Here is a 21,628-nt window from a genome sequence, read left to right on the forward strand (position 1 = left end):
TATGTATATCATAATTTACCTGAATTCGTGTACACGTGTGTATAGAGGACCAGAATAATTAAACAATAACCTGTTTTAGGCTGACTTATTTACTATAAGTTGCATGGTGATAGCCCGAATTTCCGCATCCGGTAGATTAGAGATTCATAATTATTTATTTAATATAGTGCTACAATTGTGACCTACTTAGCGGACAGTCGGGCATATACAATCTACAAAAAATTACCTACTTAACTTAAGCTTTTCCAATGAATTCTCAATCTCATGCATATTTGGCCTATTTAGTTCTGAAATGTTCTTACACGAGTGATAAAGTGCAGAAAGTTCCCTATTTTCGAGGCTGTGGCTGACGACTTTCATTAAATATCCAAATGAATAAACATCAGTGCGTACTGTTTGTTTCCCTCCACCAGATTTAAGTTCTGGTGCCAAGTATGGGTACTTCCTCTCATACGTTTCTCGCTCCTTCTCGCCAAATTCTGGGTAGCTCTTGCCATTGTTAGCTGCAGTTGCTTTGCCAAAGTCAATGAGAACTGCAGTAAAGCATTTGCCGTGCTTCTCTATGACCACGTTATTCGTCTTAATATCGTTGTGAATTATATTCTTCTCGTGAATATAACAAATGGCCATAGAGAGGTCGTGCAATATGGCCAACCAGTGTGGACGAAGGTCGGAACTTACAATGTTTTCAGACAAGGCAGTGCACATTGTAGTAGATAGTAAGGCGTCTTCAGTTTCGACACTGTGGTAGGTTGTAATGATGAGAAAAGGACTTTTCTGGAAACAGACGCCGAGAAGCAAAGGGAGATTAGGATGACGTAGGCTATGTAGTATCTCAGCTTCTCTGGTGATTTTCTCGTTTAAACTTTCGCTCTTTATTTCTTTGACTGCCACTTTGAGAGATCCATACTTTGCCAAAAAACAGTTTCCAAATGTTCCTTCCCCGACTTTTCCATCTACATGTAGATGCTTTCTGTCAAGTTCTATTAATTTTGGTTGGCATTTCGTCTTAGTTTCCTCTTGGCTTTTTTTCCATCGGTAGTGGAAGTACACTGCATGCTTGTTCAGACGACTGTTTTCCTCTTCTAGCTTTTTAATACTTTCTAAATGTGTAGGATTTTCACCGCTTGTATGCCTAACCTCGTTCGCTAAACCAGTGCCAATGGTATCATTCGAAATGTTGTTTGTTTGTTTGCTTCCTTCATCCTTCGCCAATTTACGCAATTTTCTTTTTATTACTCGTCTACGACGAGTATTTTCCCTCCTATTGCCGAGAGAGCGCATATGATGAGCATTATTTGATTTGTTTTTCCTTTCCATTGGATAAATGTCACTGCCTGCATGAACGATTAAGTTCTATCTTCACAACCATGCATATCACAATTTAATTGCATGCATATGGCACAATTATCACAATATAATTGCAAAATCATGGCCAATTTCCGCTTAGGTGTAAAGTTTGGCTAATTGGATTCAGTCCTTTCAATTTTAGGGCCTGTTTATATGGAACGTGTAATCCCGACTAGGCGAAACAAACACACTCTGTTTATACACTATACCCGATTTGCATGGCCATGACATCAAATTAGCCATGTGAAGTCATGTAAAACTCTCCTTAAACCTTTTTTGCGTTTACCTTTGGTTGATATAAACATATAACACCTCATACACGTCATAAATTTTGACAGATAAAGATGCAACAGAGTGTTGATACATCAAAACACCATGTTTATAGCCTTTGATTATGTACAAATCTTGTACAAATTGATTTATAATTCATACTTACGCCTGTTGGCGCTTTACCAAAGGCGGGCACATTTTATCTAAAGGACCGTTTACACTACACGCAATTTATTGACACGGCACGGCTAAAACGGCCCAATTTTATTGTTGTTCAGACTACCAAAACAAAGACCGGGCATATAAATATAAATAAATTAAGAGTAGTGTAAACTTGTGCTTAGGTCGTGTATAATTTGTTTCAAACATTCATACAGATATCATGCGTCAACAAGAATTTTATTGGCAGAATACTGTTTTTTTGTCAGCATACATATAAATGATATAATGGATAATTTCATGCATAAATTATACTCTATAGTAGCTACAATCATGAAATATCATCAAGTTTGGTGTCATTTAAGCCCGATTCACACTACACTCAATTTATTGGCACGGCAGGACTAAAATGGGTATCCGTGTCGAATTAATATTATTAGTGTCCAGACTACCAAAACAAAGGCCGGACACTAATAAAATGGGTACCCATTTTAAATCGTAGTGTAAACAGAGCTTTAAAACAAGAAATGTTTTTATTCCTGCAATATGCAGATTCGTGTACATTTTGCTTGAATACTATTTTCATGGAACATTTCATCTTTCATGTGTACAAATGAAAACAGACATAGCAGTATGAAAGCGATAAAAAATTCGCATCAAATATAACAAAATAAACCGAAAAATATATATCTACGTTTCGATTTAAGTCGACCCTTTTAGATCAAAACATCCTAGAGTTTTTTTTGTCTATATTAAGCAGTTGTTTCACTACATTTGATGTTAATTGTTTTCAAGGTGTTATTGAAAAATTATTATAATCATCGATAATCAGGTTTGCGAGTTCTTTAATACAATGTTTCCACCAAGCAATGCCAGGTAATGCTATTTTTTGCCACTATTCTAGTATTATTATTCTATGAGTTCTGTTCCTTACTATTCTGCAGCCCACTTCTGTTGTAAAGGATTAACAATTAAAACATTCTCGAGTTGGTTTCCGAGGAGTGGAACTTTACCTTGAACAGGACAGAATCTTCCAAAAATTCGTCCAACAGGTAAAAATGATGCTGGACCCGAATCTTCAAACATATCTCTACACCATACTTCCAATGGCGACTTGAAATAGTTTTTGTGGTCCTTAAACCATGAAACACATGCCAGAAGATACGTTTCTTGTTTTTTCTCACCATTGGCGCGATTAAATTCAAGAGTGTGCTTTAGGAAGAACCTTACTATAGCTGGCCGGAAATGTGGGTCATTACAAAGAGCTATATTGTTATCATGAAACCAAGACGCCGTGACGTGGTTAGCCCTTGGTGATTTACAGCATGATGAGTCGTAAATTTCACCATATATTTTCATTCTTTCCACTTGCAGATAACTGGAAGACACATAAATCTCGTCAGTTTCTTCGTTTACGGGTAAAATAGACTTGTACATATTCTTTAGGTCCTCGCAATCCTCTTCGTCTAAGACTTTGGTTTTAAATGGGGGAATAGGTTCCTGAGTTGCGTTATCTTCTTCCCACGAGACGTCGCGTGGATGAACCTGGCTTATGTGGCATCTCGTTTGGAAACCTGCGCTAAAAACCTGTTTTAATGTCCCTGAAAGCTTTTCATTTTCACTGCTAACCAAGTTTGCAAAGTGCTTCAAGAACATCGGATATTCTTGGGTGGTTGATGCTGACGAAAGATAGTCTTCTTCTAAAAACTTTTTCATCATTTGGACTGGAACCGCCTTGTTGTTATGCTGGTATCCACCAAGAATTCCGTTGTACCTTTCGAAAGAAAAGCACCAAAAAGCATAAACTGGACCGTAATCCTCAATACATTGCGCGAGGTGTCCATGTAGATGCATGTTTGGGGTCACAAACTCCTCGGAATAGAGGCTTTCGGCCTTGTTACAAAATGCAAGTAAATTCTGATCCGCTTGTTTTAATTCACTTCGATTTATCGTTCTTGCGCACATCAGCCGACAAGCAGAAACAAAAAGCATCCAACACTCATAATGGGCTTTAGGCAGAAAAGTGGACAAGATGTAAGGTGAATACACCAATGTCCAATTCTTCCACTGGTCAGCAGTCATCCCAGAGGAACCAGATTCTATTTTGTTTGGAATTCGTCCTAAATCTGGAGGGACAACGATTTCATCAATGTGGACTTGGATCTTTTTCAGATCATCCTGCTTTAACAGTCCTAAATCTACCCATTTATGGAATAAACATTTTGCTGTGCCTAATAGCAAGTTATGCATAGGATCTATCACGACAAATCGTACACCATCATAGTACGGTAGTCTTAATAGTTCAGTGTATCGACTACCAAGAGAGCTTTCAAGTTTCTTTCGTTGACTGGATGACGTACATTTCAAAGTTTTTTTCGCATTTTTGCGATGAGATATTGAGTCCCGTTTTGGCCAGGAATTTCTTGCAAAGCCCGAATAATTTGGTTTTGCACCGAAGTGTTTTACAGGGAACTCTTTTAGGCACCTCGAGCAACCACGGGTAGCGTTATGTGCCATAAACCCCGCAACTTTTCTTGCTGCCGGAACATCGCAGGCAATACATAGAAGAGCGACACGTACAAAAAAGCATCTCCAGCCTTGGTGAAACATATGTCCTTTCCAAAGCGTCAAAAGTTCGTCAACGGCTGGCTTGAGAATGGAATTTAAATCGTGTTTGGGTTCACCTTCAATGAGACCGAGTAACACTACATTTTCTCTCTTGTATCTTTCTTGTCGCGGCAAATTTGCGAAAACACAGTAAATAGCTCCTACAGATCCTGGTGCATGCTTGAATGGGTTAAACCAGTCAACATTCATGATTAATGCGAGGTTGTTCCGATCTTTTAGAAAAGGTTGTTCTTCAAAGGTCTGAAAGTCCTTCCAAACTTTGCCGTCATGAATGTCACACATTTCTTCTAATTCAACATCATTTTCAGTCTGCCTCCATTGATTACATATTTCGAAAAAGTTCTTTCGAAATATAAACTTTTTTAGCGAGCTGAACAGGCTTCGGTACACGTAGACTTTTCGAGGATATCAAAAAACATTTCCGGTCTTTCCTCTCACTTTCAACCATGTGATTGAGCAAAGGTTGATATCGCCTTTGGGTAATCCAAGTGTCGTTGAACTAAATAGCGCCACGCGTTCAAGTGCTTCGGAGTCCTCTTGCCGTTGTAACGAGCTATCCGCCGATCTAGAAGGAACCAAACTCGATATAGCAATCGCTGAATCGAATCATGAAAAAAGGATTGAAAAGAATTCCCAAGAAATTAGTAAAATGAAGTCAGGGGTCGATAATATACTTAATCAAATGGATAGCATTATTATTCAAATAAACAGTTTGAAAGAAGCTAAATCAACAGCCGACGTCGACGAGTATTCGAATTACCAACTGCAAAACAATTTTAAAAGTTAAGAAGAGAGAAGGCACTTACAAAATTTGATAAAAATAGCTACAATTAGGAAACATTTAAGTAAACCTGCCCCAATTAGAGACACCCAACTACCAAAACTCTTCCTATCAAATGTGAGGGCTATATCTAATAAAATTGATGAATTGGATGTCGTTTTAAAAACAAACGAGGTAGATCTGGCTGGAATAACTGAGACTTGGCTAAATTCAAATGTTCCTGACAGCTGTGTACACATTTAGGGTTATGCTTTAGTTCGAAATGACTGTGTTGAGAAACGGGGCGGAGGAGTTTGCGTATTTGTCAAATCTTCAATACCCTTCGTGACCCTTCCAAACCTAGATTGTCCTAACCATGAGTGTTTGTGGATTAAACTGAGACCTTACCGGCTTCCCAGAGGAATTTCATGTATTATTGTTTGTGTAGTATACCACCCACCTCAAGCAGATGACAGCGAATCTTAGCAATTCTTAGAGAATTTAATAACGAATCGTTGGTGATGTTCCTAAATAGAGCATATCGGTTGCTACATAAAAATGGTGCAGAAGGCGACTTCGTCCTTAGGATACCACATGTCGGGTGTAGTCATTTCATGCATATCGTTCATAAAAATTTGAGTGCCATAGGGCGTCAAAGGCGGAATAGAGAAAGCAATGTTGATCGCCGCGAAAAAGTTTGGTATCGTTTCAACATGTATTGCATGTCCCTTCTTGTGAATTCTACAACTTTGGATGAATTCGATATGATTTTAGTAGATATATGTGTTTGCCTAATGAATAGGTTCCTTGATGATCAGGTCCAAATATCGTACGATAGGATTGTCGGAAGAGTACAAAAGATGGGTTCGAAGACAATAGACGACATCGTGGAAAACGTCGAGAATCATGTAGATACAACTTCAACGGATGACGCCTGGGAAACAGCGTTAACTATATCAGAGAATTCTTTTGACAGTCACTTTGAAAATCTGTTAAATCCAATTATCGGACAGATCGTTATGGACAACACTAAAAACGTAGATGCAGCGTTGAATAGAAGCTGGTGCCCTGAGTTTTTTAAATTCATAAGATCATACGTTGGTGAGATGCCGTTGTGGTCTGGAGTTTTGTTAGGATCGCTAGATAGGTACAAGATGAAAGGAAATCCAGATTCGTTTGAAACTAAAAATGACCAAAAATGGTTAAATATTGAATCCAAAAATGCAAAATCGGAAGGTTATATAGAGGCCTGGATGAGAAATTTGAAGCAGGAGGATTTTTCCCTGGCAAAAAACGACTGACGCTTTTGCCATGGAAAACTACAAGAGAATAAGAAGAAGGCAAGGAAACTCCAAGACAGTTAATTGATGCTATTAGGTATCTTAATTTCGATAATAAATTTACAACCATATGAACCAGCACGTGCGTTGTATCTTGGTGATAGAAGGACAGTAAATACTAAATATTTTGCGGTTGGTCTTATAAGTGGCACACTTTGCGATGACTGAAAAGAATTGTTACTATGAAATTTTTAATTATCTTTGTGATGGTAGCTATCCTAGTAGTGCTGGAAAAGATAAAAAAAATCTTAGAAAGAAAGCCGAAAAGTTTTTGTTTTGAAAGACGGCGCCTTGTTTTATGGTGGCAAAAACAATAGCCAGGCCCATGAAAAGCGAGATGTTTGAAACGAGCGGCTTATAATTTTATCTAAATATTGGGGGGTCCGAATCCGCGCGGAGGGGGGTACGTATCCGCTAGCGGATATGGACCGGGGGGGTCCAAATCCGCTAGCGGATATGGACCGGGGGTCCATATCCGCGGGGGGTCCAAATCCGCTGTGACACCGGGCATAAAGACCTAGAAATACCTCGTGATCTTCAAGTCAATTTAGATATCGTGTACGTAGTATGTATAGCAAAACATTCAACAAAAATATCTGTTTGTAACTATGTTTCCGCTTTTTAATTTCATTGTTATTTTAATGATTTTGTCGTGAAATACGCAAACGGGAGACAAAATTATATTGTCATTTAATTAATCAATGCACCCGTTCCTGTTGTATCAAACTTTACAAATGTGGATTCTTTCCGGCAAGGTGAAGTGAACGAGATTCAGATGATTCATATTTTATCATATCAGGATTTGAATTTCGCTCTTAAAGAAATTAATGAATGAAGGAACTGAAGAGAATTTGGAAGCAAACAAAAGATGTAAAGAAAAACAAATAATAATGAGCCAGGAGCCTCATATTTGACATGAATCACCCACTAAATGTGGGACGCCACACCACCTTATAATTGCTCAAAGTGAAGCATAAGGTTAACAAAATTACAAGAACTTCCCAAGCTATAATTAGAGCTAGGGACACGTTCTTCAGTGTGACTTGAGGCCAAACACCATGAAACAGAGGAAGCACTTTCTGAGATAACCTGAACATTGCTCAATTCCTAGTACAAGTTGATGTGTGCAAAGTGTGGATACATATCCGGCCCCAGCTTGGCTTCTTTAAAATTGACGAGCGTCTAGCCCTGCATAGTAATTTGTTCCATATTTTTCAAAAATGTCATCCATGTACTGTGGGGATCATCACCAGTAAGGATCTCCGTAGTTCTTTGTTTATAATTGACGTCCATAAGGAGTATTATTCATTTCAAACAAGTTGGGTATTGCATTAACACATTCGAAATCTATATTTTCCACCTTCGCGTTTTCTTGACAGCAACTTTTTCTGTAAAATAGTTGTTTTAGCTGACTCGAGGTACAGTATATTGTTTTATAAGATGACCCATTCCTGTGTGTTGTTGTTGTTGGAATTGTGACTGTATACTGAATAATATATGCAAAATCTGAACTTATGTTCAGTTATACATAGTATCTTTCATCGCGGTCGATCAATGATAGACTGAGTTGGTATAGTTGTTGATGGTGGTTCATGTTGATTATAGAAGCGCTAGTTTAAGCACGGGTGTAGGTTTGGCAAGGTGGTGGAGGTATTTCTTACATGGGTTGAGATATTCTGAGTTCTTATGAACTATAGATGAGGGGTTGAATGCGTAGGTGAAACGTTCCTCTAAAATCCCAGAGTAACCATCGGTAACATTTACCACAAGGAGTAAACTGGGGAAGCGATATTCGGTTTACAATGGTGATCGATTAGGGGAGATTCCTAAGATAAAGGTGGAAATACTTCTTTTACTGAAGTTCAAGAGACAGAAAACCACTTGAACTCTATCCTCAGAAAGAATGTCCAGTTAGTCCAGTGGTTGTATTGGAGGTTATACAACTTAGAGTTCCAAATATAAAATTGTGTTCTTGATACACGATGTTCGCAAAATCTTTTTGGTGTCACTAATGAACTCTTTTCAATCCGTATACGTCTTTCCAATCCGTATACTTTTTCTTTCCAGAAAATATTTACAAGAGATTTTTCTGTTATACACCCCAGTGCCATTATGAGGCGTTGTAGCTGGACCAGGAAGAATCGAGTATGTTCTCCAGTGGAATTCAGGTTGAAATCATTTTGCCTCTTCACGGACAAAACTAAATAAGTTTTTTCGCCGAGAACACACTTTTTGCAGCACAAAAGAGGAAGAGTTAAGGAGTTTTTAATAATAATAAGCACGTATACACGAACAAGTCACCTAATTGAAAACGCGAACAGAAGAACGGACACACAATACAATAGAAATATTAGTTATCAAAACATAAATTTCGAAAATACACAAGGACGCACATCACGTACATGTAGGAGGAGAAAAAAAGTACACAACATACATCGTGAAAGGTAAGCAACATAAAGTTTAAATTGATAATAGACATTCAGGCAAAGATCGAACTGAACACAACAAGAATTTTTAGTTCTAATGCAGTAAATATTTTAGGATTCTTGATTGTTTCTCTGAAGACACGATCACTTCAATAATTTCAATTCAAAATGTTTTCAAAGACTGTTGAAATAAGTATCTTTCAAATACGCACGTAAGTAAAGTGTTAATTTCCTATTTTGAAATGGAAAAGAACCCAGTCAAAGCCTTTGTATTTAAATTTACGAATCCCGCATAAAAGAATCCACATTTGCACAAGTATACTATTATGGAAAGTGTCGTTCCAAGGAACGGTTAGATTTTTTATAAAAAACGAAAATTTTTTATGGATAAGTTCAATCAATGTATTGGCAAAATATTAAAATTAATAAACCATTAAAATTTATTTCCGGAGTATTACTAAAAAAGCTATTTTTTGTGAAATGTCTTGCTCCATAGGCTAACATCACGTTCGTCAAATGAAAAGGTGTAAAACAAATAAATATTAAACATTTTTGAAACGTTTTTTGAAAGTTTTTTTTATTATTCGTCACAAACTCCGGTCGAAATATATGGGATAACGTATGATAAAGCTTGTCTTACTTAAATCAAATTCCAACCTTTCTGGAATCGGAAATGAAAAGAAAAGAAAGGAAAAATCCGGGTGACATGATTCGGCCTATAAGTACTTTCTGTTCTATCATGTGTATCCGATATTGTAAATGCTTTGTTGTTAAACATCTTTTTCTGTTCGACCAACTGTCGAACAAAATGTTATTGTCAAGGAACGACCAAATTTAAATATTAAAAATAAGGGGATGTCATTCATGAAGGAGTGGTACTCCAAAAAGGATTGGCTTTGTGGCAGCTTTTTTAGAAAAATTGTTCTGTTGGGCATGCCTTTTGTTCTGTCCGGTATTATTAATAATGTGAAATTTTTCTTACTATATCTTTATAATAAATGTTAGTGGTGGTAGTCGATATATTGGAGAGCTAGGAATAAACACCAAATACCCCGGAAAGGAGCTCATCGTTGCCGTTTCCTGAGAAATTTTCGAGAGAGGTAGAAAAAGCAATAAAGGAAGGTTCGGTCATAGAAGTTCGGAAAAAAATTGTCAAAGATGAAATTATTTTACAGAAGAAAGACAACTGGGATTAAAAATGGTAAAATACCCCGTAAGAAGGAGCAAGAGAATTCAAGAAAAAAAAGACAAGAGAGGAGGAGGTATCATCCCCAATAAACGAAGTTCAAGAATTAAAAAAGAGAGACAAGGTGGTGATTTCATGAGACCATTGATACCAAAAGTTAGCCAGCCTTGCAATTTCTCTGTAAATTTGAAATCCAGGATGGCAAATTTGCTGAGTTTGTGACTTGTTTTTCATGTATTGTGTCGTCATTAATAAATTGTTTCTTAACAAATCATATTGTATACTTCTTTTTATACTATTAAAATCTTTTACGTTTGTATCTGTATATTCAAAAAGCTCACTGACAATCATTGCTTGTCACGTAGAAATCCCGTCTTACGTATACTTATCAATGAAAAAGTCCTTTCTTAAATATTTAGGGTAAAAATCTAATATCAAGCTCTAATTACGCCTTATTACGGTGGAAATATCGAATTGCTGAGGACATTGAAATATTACAGACTGCATGCGTTAAACGTATTTTGCCTCAAGATATCAACTTACTTTTCATTCGAGCTTCTAATCATTGCCATTTTACTGGCTTACTAGAAATACATGCATGCAGCAACCCCTCGCCTCAGTTAAACGAAATTAAGAATAGGGATGATTATTTAACATGATAGTTATGTCGTGGTATGTGAGAAAAGAAGTATGGAAATGTTTTTTTGGAAGTGGAAGCACTGTAGCCATAGCAACTTGTTACGGCCGTATATTTTGGTTTATAAAGTTTAGTTTACCCTCATATTTTTGGGAAAAAAGGGCAAAAATACGACAAGATTCTTAGCATTTTTTGAAGTTAAGTTATTCATCTATAATCAGTATTATGGTAAATTATTTTAATTATTACTTTTCATTGAAATATAACATCAGACGTCTCGTACAACTTCCGAAGTTTTGTTACGTCTCGACTGGTTTTTGCACGCGAATATATTTATTTGATTTTCTTTTTGTCATTATAAAAACGGAGTTTATAATGAAATGATAATGTCGTCGATCACATAACACATTCAGATTTATAGTGAAATACATTTTAGCATATTTAGTTGTGTTTAAACTGAAAAGAATGACTTTTTAATAAATGTGGCCGGGTGAGAAATTATGAAGTGTAAAATCTTCCCACTCACTAAAAACCAGTCTTCAGTCGTTTAATTTTAGCCTTCTTGTCTTAGCCAATCAGAAAGTTATTGATTACCAAGTCTTCTCTCGTTTAATTTCAGCGCACGCGCATAACTGGCAAAAAGGTCGAACGTCCACCGTTGACCGTCCACTTTCATTTCGCTATGTTCTCACGGGTTCCGGGTGTAATCCTAATCTCCGGGCGAAATTAGTACCCTCGCACGGCGCTTCGCGCCGGCTCGGGGAAAAATGGATGGAAAAGTAAAACTGTAAAATATATTCCCTTCAGGTTCTCCTTTGAAAACAAGACTTCAAGGTAATTAAAACCAGGCATGGCAACCACAACACCTTCATCATATCGTATTGCGAAGAAAATTACCCGCCACTACAATCATATCTCGTTTTTACGTACATGTAAGTCTTTGAAATTAATACCTAATGGTCTACGCGCAACATACTCTTTTGAAAACTTAAAATAGAGAAGAATAATTAATCATAGATAATATAGACTGATTGATAATTGTATCAATCCCCAATTTACACTAACCTTACTATATAAGACAATGAAAGTGCATACAATGTATCATGGAGGAAAAACAAAAGATTTCATCGATGATATAAATATTGCTTCCTTGCTGACTCAATTGTGGTGGAACAGTAAGTGATACCCTTGTTGTTGTACGTGGAGTTCTTATGATGATCTGTGTTTAGCAAACTTGGTTTCTGTCTACTTTTTAATCCCAGATTTTGTATTTTGTGTGGTCAGTTGTATTTTGAAAATGATCCTGTCGAACTAAAGTGTCAGTATAGTTGAGTAGTTGGTAATAAGTAACTGCATCTGGTTGTAGGCAATGCTACCAAAAATACAGTCTATCATTCCTATGAATTCCTATGATATTATTTAATAATCAGGATTGACTTCTTAAACATAATAATTCAATTTATTCTGATATAGGGCTCATAAAAGAATATCCCGCTCTTTGACTTATTTATTACAGAGGTAAGTTTTCAGCATTCATAAATCATGTATGATACTTGTTGGAATGATAGTGAGTCATATCTGATAAATGGAATTGGAAATGCAATTATGTATCGCGATTTCGTAATCAAATTGAAGTCTTCAACACATTGTTTGCAAATATTTTACCAGGAGAAAAAAATGAAAGCAGTTGCTCATCCACAAACCTAACACTGCTCATTGTCACGGCGGTGGTACTGATATTCTTTTTTCTTCCGGTGGGTTTTATCGTCTACTGGTGTACGAAAAAAAATTATCTGCAATGTCAGGGAGAAGGATTACTGGGCGCTCCCGCCAGGGCAACGACGATACAAGCAATTACATACAGGTAAAGTAATCGCTGCACACAGGGATAGTTTATGAATAAGTTTCATAGATAAGATTGTTAGTCTGGGGCCGGTTTTTCGAAGCCAGAGATCAAATACGTTCCCATCTAAGCTGAACACACATCATATGCAATTCATTTGCAATTATTATGCATGCAGTTCTTTTGGAAATTGAACATTCAAGTCTCTTATCAGTTCACCGTTTAAGCTAAACATCTTTCTTGGGTAGGGGCGTAAGCGAATCGTTGTAAGGGCGTCAATATTTTAAAACTTCCGGCTGCATGTCATTTTCATCATTATTGCCATAGTATCCTGCACAGAATGTTTTGCACAAACCTTGTCTCGATTGACACTGGCGGCCTGGCCCCGCCAATGTTCTTGCTGGCCCCCCTTCCCCAAAATCCTGGCTACGCCTCTGCCCGTGTGATTCAATTTTTTGATTGAAATTCAATGCACCCCGAACAAAACATTGAATACTGTTATAAAGTACTGTTTACAGGTCAGCTCCTGCAAAATCAAACCTCTTCTTTTCTTATGAAACTCGTGGAGCTGCTCACTCCTGAAGGTAGGCCAAACTGGAAAGATCTAGCGGCAAATTTTGGCGATTTCGCTTACGAGGAAATCGCGAACTTCGGAGTTGGCAAAACTACAGTGGAGACCAAAATCACGTCAACCATCGACAAATTATATAGATGTTGTCTCAACATTAAGAAGGAAGATGTGGCGACGTACATTGCCGATTGTGTAAGCCAAATAACAGACACTACACTTGTGTAGACAATTGGCCTTTTTTGACAGGCGATATCCGCCGTTTCCTGCATGCCTATATGGGTACCAAGTGAGCACACGACTTCGTTTCGACGTGGAATTTTGGTTGAACTTTTGTCGCGACGTCGATCAGCGGGAAATCGACGTTGTTTCCACGTCAAGGTCATTTCCACGACGTCGAATCAATGTCGCTTGTCAACGTTGTTTCAAGGTTGAAACATGGTCGATACGTAGTTATATACGTACAGGGTCGTTCGGCAACCAAAAATCGACTGGCTTTCAATATTGCCGCATTGCCGTGTTAACACAACCTACGACTTCAACATTGCCGTGTTAACAAACCTACGACTTAATTTTTTACCGCGAATTGGTTAGCTGATACCAGGGGCGGATCTAGGGGTGATCAGAGCGATCACGCGACTAAGGCAAAAATTGCCAAGAAAAGTGTTTGAATGAAATAGCAGTCCAGTTGCTTAACACGTGCAGTGTATTGGGCTGATCAGGCACTCGTGATGTTTGGCAGTCCAGTTGTTAAAAGAGTTCCGTGACCAGGCCTTCAAGCACGAGCGCGCAGAAAAGCGGTCTTATGCATGAATTTTGCTCGCTTCGTCATCAAATCCCTGTCATCTGATTGGCTGTCCCTCTTTTTGCGCGATCTGTGGGGAGTTCTGATCGGTGAAGCGATCAGGGGCTCGAATCGGGCTATTCAATTGGCTAATTCAAAATCTATCTGAATTCTCATTGGTTGTATTTTTCTGATCGATCAGTGTGATCTGACCTTGACCTGAGAGCGTGCAAACAGCAAGGTTCCTTGGCCTTTCTGATGACGTCATTGTAGTTTTGACAGCAACGAAAACTCGAACGATTATTAAACTCAAAAGAAAAATTTTATTATCAAAACTATTTATTAATCATGTCAGATATTTACAAAGCCGTGAGATGTGCTTTGGAGAAAGACGATCGGCAATATCTTAAAACTATCGAGCCGATCTGAAGAAGCGAATAGACGCCGCAGCAAAGCGTTCAACTGAGCAATTTTTAAACGAACTGAAAAACACCAGCTTTTGCAGCCTCACGAGAAATTTTGCTGCGGAATCGTACATCCCGATGTCTGTTCGGAAGACAACAAAGAAGTTTTGTACGGCCTTAAGGTAAACATAACAAAATTTTACAAAGATTTCGTGCATTTGTTTATTGGTGATCGTGTGATTTGTGTTAGAACTGTTAAGCTGCACAAGCTATAAAGTTGAGATTTACACGTTGCACGTTAAAATTTACATAGGATTTCGCTTTAATTTGCATATAACTGCGGCGTATGCATACGCTTCAAGAGGAATCGAGGAGTGTAATGATATATTATCACTACCATGTGAACTACGTGTATACCTAATACCTTCTGTGAAATGTACAACCCGATGTGTTAGGATATTAAAAGCTTAGAGCACTGAACTGTGTTTTAATTTCAAAAATAATTATTTAAAACACATAGCAGTAAACTGCAAGTGGCCATATTTTCTGATTACATTTTAAACGATGAGCACTAGTTTATTATATAACTATAATTCTATAATCATATTGCCAATTATTCATACTTAATGGTTCATGAAAGTGGTACATGATGTTTTTGCTATCAAGTCTATCAATTACTAGGTTAATATTTATTCATCTTTACCTAAGTGACTGACTGATAAAACAGAGTTTCATTCACGTCCTAGTCTCTCTTAGATCTGACACTACTGGGAACTGCTTGTATAGCTCTGTGTCCTTAGTAGAAGTGGGTAACAAAAGCCTAATGAAGCTATTGAGAATTTTGACCTCCATAGAGCTCTTCCTTAATGCTCATTTTTATTCTCAGCACCCTTGTTATTCTTCTGTTGTGGAAGAGCATGATCAATACTTCAGCCAAAGTATCAATATAAACCTTTTACCAATGTCTGTTTCTAAGGGATGTTTATAGATACTGGTTGTATGAAATATGACTTGGTTAGACAGGAAGCTATATATATACTTAATTAATTGCAGTGAGAAGAAATGGTCATCCTTTAATTCTCTGTATAATGGATGGGTCTTAATTGCTTCAATTTTAAATAGGAATACTTTCACCTATTAATTATCCTGATTGTGGGGAACAAAGAAGTAAATTGCTATTTAATTGCATGAATCAACCACACTTAACTCCAAAGGAAGGTTTGGATGATCTTCATATTTTGTTTTGTTGTAAATGTAAGAAACACCAGAATATTCAATCAAACTAGCATATTTGTGGTTGCACTTTACTTATGTAAATTTAATCAAGTATGGTTACTTGCAATATGTAAAGCATCATTTGCTACTACATTCACCAATGTCTATACCAGTGCAAAGATTTGAAGGCGGGTGCTGGGCCACTGCTGGCGCATAAAAACAATCAGCATGTGCTCTTATGGAAAATGCCTGTCCATGTCAGAATCACACAATATCTTTGTAGTATCATGCTTTTCCTAGGCATGCTGATGAGCCCTGATATTTTGCGAAACAGTCACATTGCATCTGCACCCCCCCTGACGAATGCGACGCTTTCCCCCCCCGGAATTACCTGACTGAAACTTTTTGACTAAGGTACGAAAAATCCTAGATCCGCCCCTGGCTGATACTGTATAAAATATTTCGAGAAATTTGTACGTTCTTGAAAAAAGCGTTAATGCAGGATTCCGGGAGTCGGTTTGTAGTATAGTTTACAGCTATAGCCCGTGGACAGACACATTAAAATAAACAATTGGCCGTGGAAAAAATTATTGTTCCTTATACTTAGCTCTTTGACTCGAGTTCGTTTTTCCGGAGCAAGAGATTTAAGGGGCGGCTGCCATTCTGCGAAACACAGATTGGATAATCTTTATTTGTTTGTTATTGTTGACTGGCATACCAAGAGAAGTTTTTGGAAGGTAAGATGAGTGGATAGATTCATAAACATTCCGATGCCTAATGAGTTAGCCCATTAACAGGCAAAAAACCTTTGTCGACCCCCAGCGTCGCTAGCTGCAGGCCGTATCACCCTAATCGGGAACCTGCGCACAGGTAGAGCGGTTTTGAAATGGGCTGTTGATGTTTCTCCTGCTTTCAACATGCGACCTATACTATAGTTCGGTATATTGTTCATTTTTATTATTAAGAACATTTACGACACAAAATTTGCATAGCTGGGCTGGCTACGTCGCTGCGAACGACGCGATCATAACGCCTAGTAGGCGTCTTGTTATATATTGTTCGTTAAAATTTCTATAAGATTTTCAAGTGACTTTTTTGAAAATGTGCCTCAATAAGGGTTGATATGGGAACCTTAAATGAAATGCTTTAATTAATATTATACAGTGTATAAAACAATAAATATTAGAAAAATTGACTAAATGTGAATGCCTATCATTATCTATTGTTTAGTAACCCATGCATAAGGTGAACTAAACAAAATGTTGACATCATTTTGCCTTTGTTTATGTAATTTCAAATTCAATAGAAAAAGTGATCGAGGTTATGATAATTATAAACTTTGTTGTTTTTGTTTAGTGGATGTTAATTTTTAAACGATACTTAGGAAAACATGAAGACAGTTTAATCATTCAAAATTCAACTTTTGTTTTACTTTTACTTTTGTTTAGACAGCACTCAAAAGACTGTATAAGATTTTCAAAACATAGAAACCGCGAAGTGTTTACTTTGACGGACATAGCGTGGCTAGGCAAGGTAACCGCATTGCGCATTTGCTAACCAAATTCACGCATTTGATGTAAATCTTTGCACTGAAACGGAAAATGACAACTTGTTTTTGCCAGAAGGTCTTTTACAAAATAACAACTTGAATGACCTTCCGTTTTGAAACCAACATTCCGGCCCCTTAAAGGCGATATTTTTTCTTTACATGACGAAATTCTATAGGTTCGAAACTTTATGATAAATCTAAACTAATAGAAATCACATTAACAAATTACAAACGCATTGCAATAAAACTAAACGCTGTAATTTATGCCCTCCAAGAAATCTATAATCATATGTCATCCTGAATTAAGCTCTTTGAACTAGCGTAATGAACTTGTTTCCACACGCCGGCATCGAAAGAAGTTTTTACTAACCCAGTTTAACCAATTACATGCAACATGACCTAATTAAATCTGCATCTCTTATATGCAGTCGTTGATGAGTGTGGCAAGCTTAACGCTTGCAGTACTAAACAGTTCTGTAGTGAATAAGGCACTGTGAAATGAGGAATGTGGAATGAGGAACAAAAGGCTTTATACGTTTTAGAGCACCTATACCTGAGGCAACTTTTTTGCACAATTTTCTAATATGAATTTTCCAAGACATATTTTCATCAATATATGTACCAAGAGATTTTGAAAAAGTAACTTGTCTAATTGGAACATTATCAATTGACAGAGGAGAGGAGAAGAACTTTCTGGGATTGCCTGATTATTTATAAGTAAAGAAATATGTGTGAAGTGTGATAAATACATTAAAACTCTAACTAAGCATCGTATCTGAGATGTATATATATATAAAACTATGCATTTCACGATCCATGTTGGCAAAAACAACTAACTAATGCGTTATAGCATAGGTATATAGTATTCGCTATACTGTGAAAAAGTGATATGATATATACAAATTCGCCATTTTTCTGCCATAGCTATATCGGCCATATCGCTTTTTAGACTGTAGTTATACATGCTTTCATTTTGAGAGCACACGACTACACAGTCATACTAGAAATACATGCATGCAGCAACCCCTCGCCTGAAGGGATAAACATATATTTCCATAATTTAAATTCGTATAAGTAAATGACTATATGAAGTACAATAAAGTATACTATATAAAGTCGACTCTCGAGCTATCAAATTCAACTATACTGTTAGCATAATTCATTAATTGTGCTGCGAATAGTTTTAAATATTCTACTACAATTTTTAGCGAAATTTCAATTTCTTAAACACATTCACCTTTAAAAATAAATGTTTTCCCAATCAAAATAATTTTAACGAAATTGACAAATAAATTTAAGAGGTGTCAATACGTTTGTTGATAAATCCACAAATTAAACTTACAAAATACTTGTAAGTGTTTTAAAATACAAAATCTAACCATTTACCTGTTCAAAAACACTCTAAAAATGCTTCAAAATCGTAGATTTTTTACCATCCCTTTGAATCAAAGTTTTTCTATCCGAAAGCATCTTGTCGGGAACTGACCAACAGATAAGCACTAAAAATACCTTTAGGGCAGGCACTTAACAATGCACAAACTGCACAATATCATATATCATTAATGGGAAGGGGTTTAAATTGAGTTAGTGAGGGTGTGACACGCGAGAAGTGCGGACGAAGACTTAGTGAATTTAATACATTTTCTTTACTAAATATTGTTGTTTGAGACTTTGTGATTTGTCGGGAACATCAGTTTGGGGTCAACAAAGCATCTTTCACATTATATTTTAATCAATTTTACGACTGAATTTTTCGTATATTTTCAAGATCATCGAAATAAAAAGTTTTTTATATTTCAAAATGTCAGTTATGTTGACGTGACCAAAATTTTAATTCAGCCAATCGCACACTTGCAAACGTTTGCTAGTTACCAGTTTTAACTCGTCTTAAACTCACGCATGCGCATAACTTACAAAACGCCCAACACGACATAATGGCGGACAACATTTCGCATTTGCATTCTCGGGCGTAACTAAAATCCAATAGTCTTATGCTGTATTAATCAGATTATTGTAATCCGTACTTAAAATTGATGCAATATTTAGCTGTTATTGAAAACATTTGACCTCTGTCAGAAAAAATGGGCTCCCTGTCAATTCATATTTAACTAAAAATTTTTGGTGGTCACAAAATATCTCTAAATATTTCATCAGGATTAAGGAAATACTCTATTTCCTTCAATACTTTAGAGCATCTGCCCAAACATTAACAGTAGAAGAGCTATAACATGTTATTTGCATACGCTATCTGCGCTACACATATATATACCCCGGCTGTATGAAAAAGAAGTTTTTGTTAGGTCGATATAGGAAGGACCGCGTTCCTTAATCCGAAAGTCGAGATTTCCGCCCTGTAAAGCAACTTAATACTCCATCCCGGCGCAAAGGTGCACAATTTTTTAACTAAAGGATATAGGAATAGCATGCTGCCCATATAGAACTGCGATTCTAAAGTGTCAAAATGCGCACAATTTTTCTGCAGAGCATATAGCAGTGCAGTCGCCCATATAGAAACGACAATTCCAAACGCACGCACAGGGGAGTTTATACTCACAATTGTAAAGAAAATCAATCCACATCATCTTCGAGACATCTAATTGTGACACCATTTGTGCCCCCTTCCTACGATAACCCAAGCAAGACTTCTCCAGAAACATCAAGTGTTGATGCATCAATGTAACATACATCTATTGACTCTCATGTCTGGAAAAATCTTATTTGCTTGTCCTACCTGTCTCAGCTTAGCAATTAATAAGGTTGCATCTACACTGACTACACACAAATTATACTCGCGAATTTGCATACAATAAGAAAAATTTTACGTTTTTGAGTGCAGATACACCTATTTATGTTATCTCAGTTTTGTGACCACCCAATTAAATTACTCAAACCTCTTTGGACCAATTTTCGATTTAACGATGTTCGACTGAACCAAAGTTATCTTGATCAAACATCAACTCTCCTTGTCATGTAGTCTACAAAAATTCCATAAGCATTAGAGTGTACATGTTCTATTTAACGTTATTACGTTATAATTAGTATACTGTAAAACAGTACAAATCTAAAATTTAATGAATCTATATAAAAATGTATGCAAGTTCAAATTAGTTGTTTTAACAATCTATTTTCTCTATTTTCTAATTTGTTGATGCTGCATGCGTGCGTGTAATTGCAAGACCGATTTAAGTTACACTTGCATAAAATGCGCAAATTACCTAACGTTTGGTTCAATGGCCAGAAATCTGATACAGCATGGCCGCCGCGCACGCGCATCGTATCAAATTCGAGTGATAGAAAATCTGCAGCCTCGTACCCAGGCGCTTTATTGGAAAACATAAAGGTTGCATTCAGCGTAATATAGAGATCTGTGGCTGAGATGTGCGAGCGCGCAGGGGTGCTTGGGGAGGACGCGACGGGAGAACGAAGCGCCTGGCAGAATATGCAGATTTCCGGCTCCCATTTTTGCAAAAAGTGAGAAATGCGTGAAGAGTGAAGACTACAATATGTAGATATATTTTGAAGAAGAATTGAACCTGCGATCAAAATTATGGATGATTTGGAACGATCGTTTCAAGAACTATCATTTGAAGGTAGCTTTATACTGAATTTTTTTATTTTAATACGACTATTTTGACAAATCTCGTTTCGTAAACAGTGTATGGGTATACTCCTCTGTGTTACTATGCAGTCGCGCAGTATTTAACACTATTTAAATTCGTCTTAATTTCCTTACAAAAGTATCATCAAGCTTGGAGGAGGAAAGGTATACGTTTGGTATCGAAGAATCAAGAATTGAGTGTTAGAGGTGAGTGCTTAGTTGCCTTGGGATTTAAATATTTCCTCTATTGATATTAATTAAACAATAATACATTTTTATTTTTATTCTATATCAAATATGCTATCAAGTTGCAATTTATATGCGTGTTACTAGTAATATACAATAACAAACTCCAGGTCAGATTGTTACCAGCACCCCACAGAAAAAGGGAGGAAAAGAATCCCAATGCTTTAACCCCAATGCTTGGAGTTTGTGTGAATTTAAGAATAAACATAAGTACATATTATATATCAAGACTCGATTGTCAGAAATTGGGACTGTTATTCAAATTATACATATTTGTGCTTTTCATAGGTAGTGGGAGATATAAATCACCAAATTTATGCTCTGAATTAGAAAGGTTGTTGGACTATTGTGAAGACTCCAATGTCCATGAAAAACAGACATTATTAATGAGTTTACATGGCATTCTGATAAAAAGAATACTTTGACACGGGGAATTAAAGAAATTTTCCCACATTCTACAAAAAAAAAATAGTTGTTGGATGTAAAAATATGTATCTCCTTTTGAGAGTATAATGTAGTAAATAGGACTATGGAACAATATAATTTATACATGTATTATAGTAATTTCTTGGAATACTGTACACAACCTTCATCTACATTGTGTGATGTATATAAGTATATTGCTGTAGGGATTAATTAAGTCTATTGTTTGCTTTGTGGTACAC

General features: G+C 36.7%; 1 protein-coding gene and 1 long non-coding RNA gene across 3 annotated transcripts; one reads left to right on the forward strand and one right to left on the reverse strand.

Moving 5' to 3' along the window:
• Window positions 1-222: 222 nt before the first annotated feature.
• On the reverse strand, window positions 223-1,320 carry LOC114543713 (probable CTD kinase subunit alpha homolog). The gene has a single exon (XM_028562589.1). It carries the CDS (start codon window positions 1,318-1,320, stop codon window positions 223-225), a length of 1,098 nt encoding a protein of 365 aa, XP_028418390.1.
• Window positions 1,321-11,524: 10,204 nt separating this feature from the next.
• Window positions 11,525-14,198, forward strand: LOC114543712. 2 transcript variants are annotated; one of them, XR_003690168.1, is made up of 3 exons: window positions 11,525-12,274; window positions 12,425-12,620; window positions 13,118-14,198. It is a non-coding gene; the product is annotated as an uncharacterized LOC114543712 (long non-coding RNA). The 2 variants fall into 2 exon arrangements; XR_003690167.1 differs by having other exon boundaries at window positions 11,525-11,688; window positions 12,230-12,274; window positions 12,425-14,198.
• Window positions 14,199-21,628: the final 7,430 nt, after the last annotated feature.

This window comes from Dendronephthya gigantea, unplaced genomic scaffold (genome assembly GCF_004324835.1).
Source record: "Dendronephthya gigantea isolate DGI-Jeju-01 unplaced genomic scaffold, DenGig_1.0 000530F, whole genome shotgun sequence".
NCBI classification, from domain to species: Eukaryota; Metazoa; Cnidaria; class Anthozoa; order Malacalcyonacea; family Nephtheidae; genus Dendronephthya; species Dendronephthya gigantea.

Coding starts and splice junctions, on each gene's coding strand:
- LOC114543713 (XM_028562589.1), bottom strand. CDS start 1,320: ATGGAAAGGAAAAACAAATCAAATAATGCTCATCATATGCGCTCTCTC.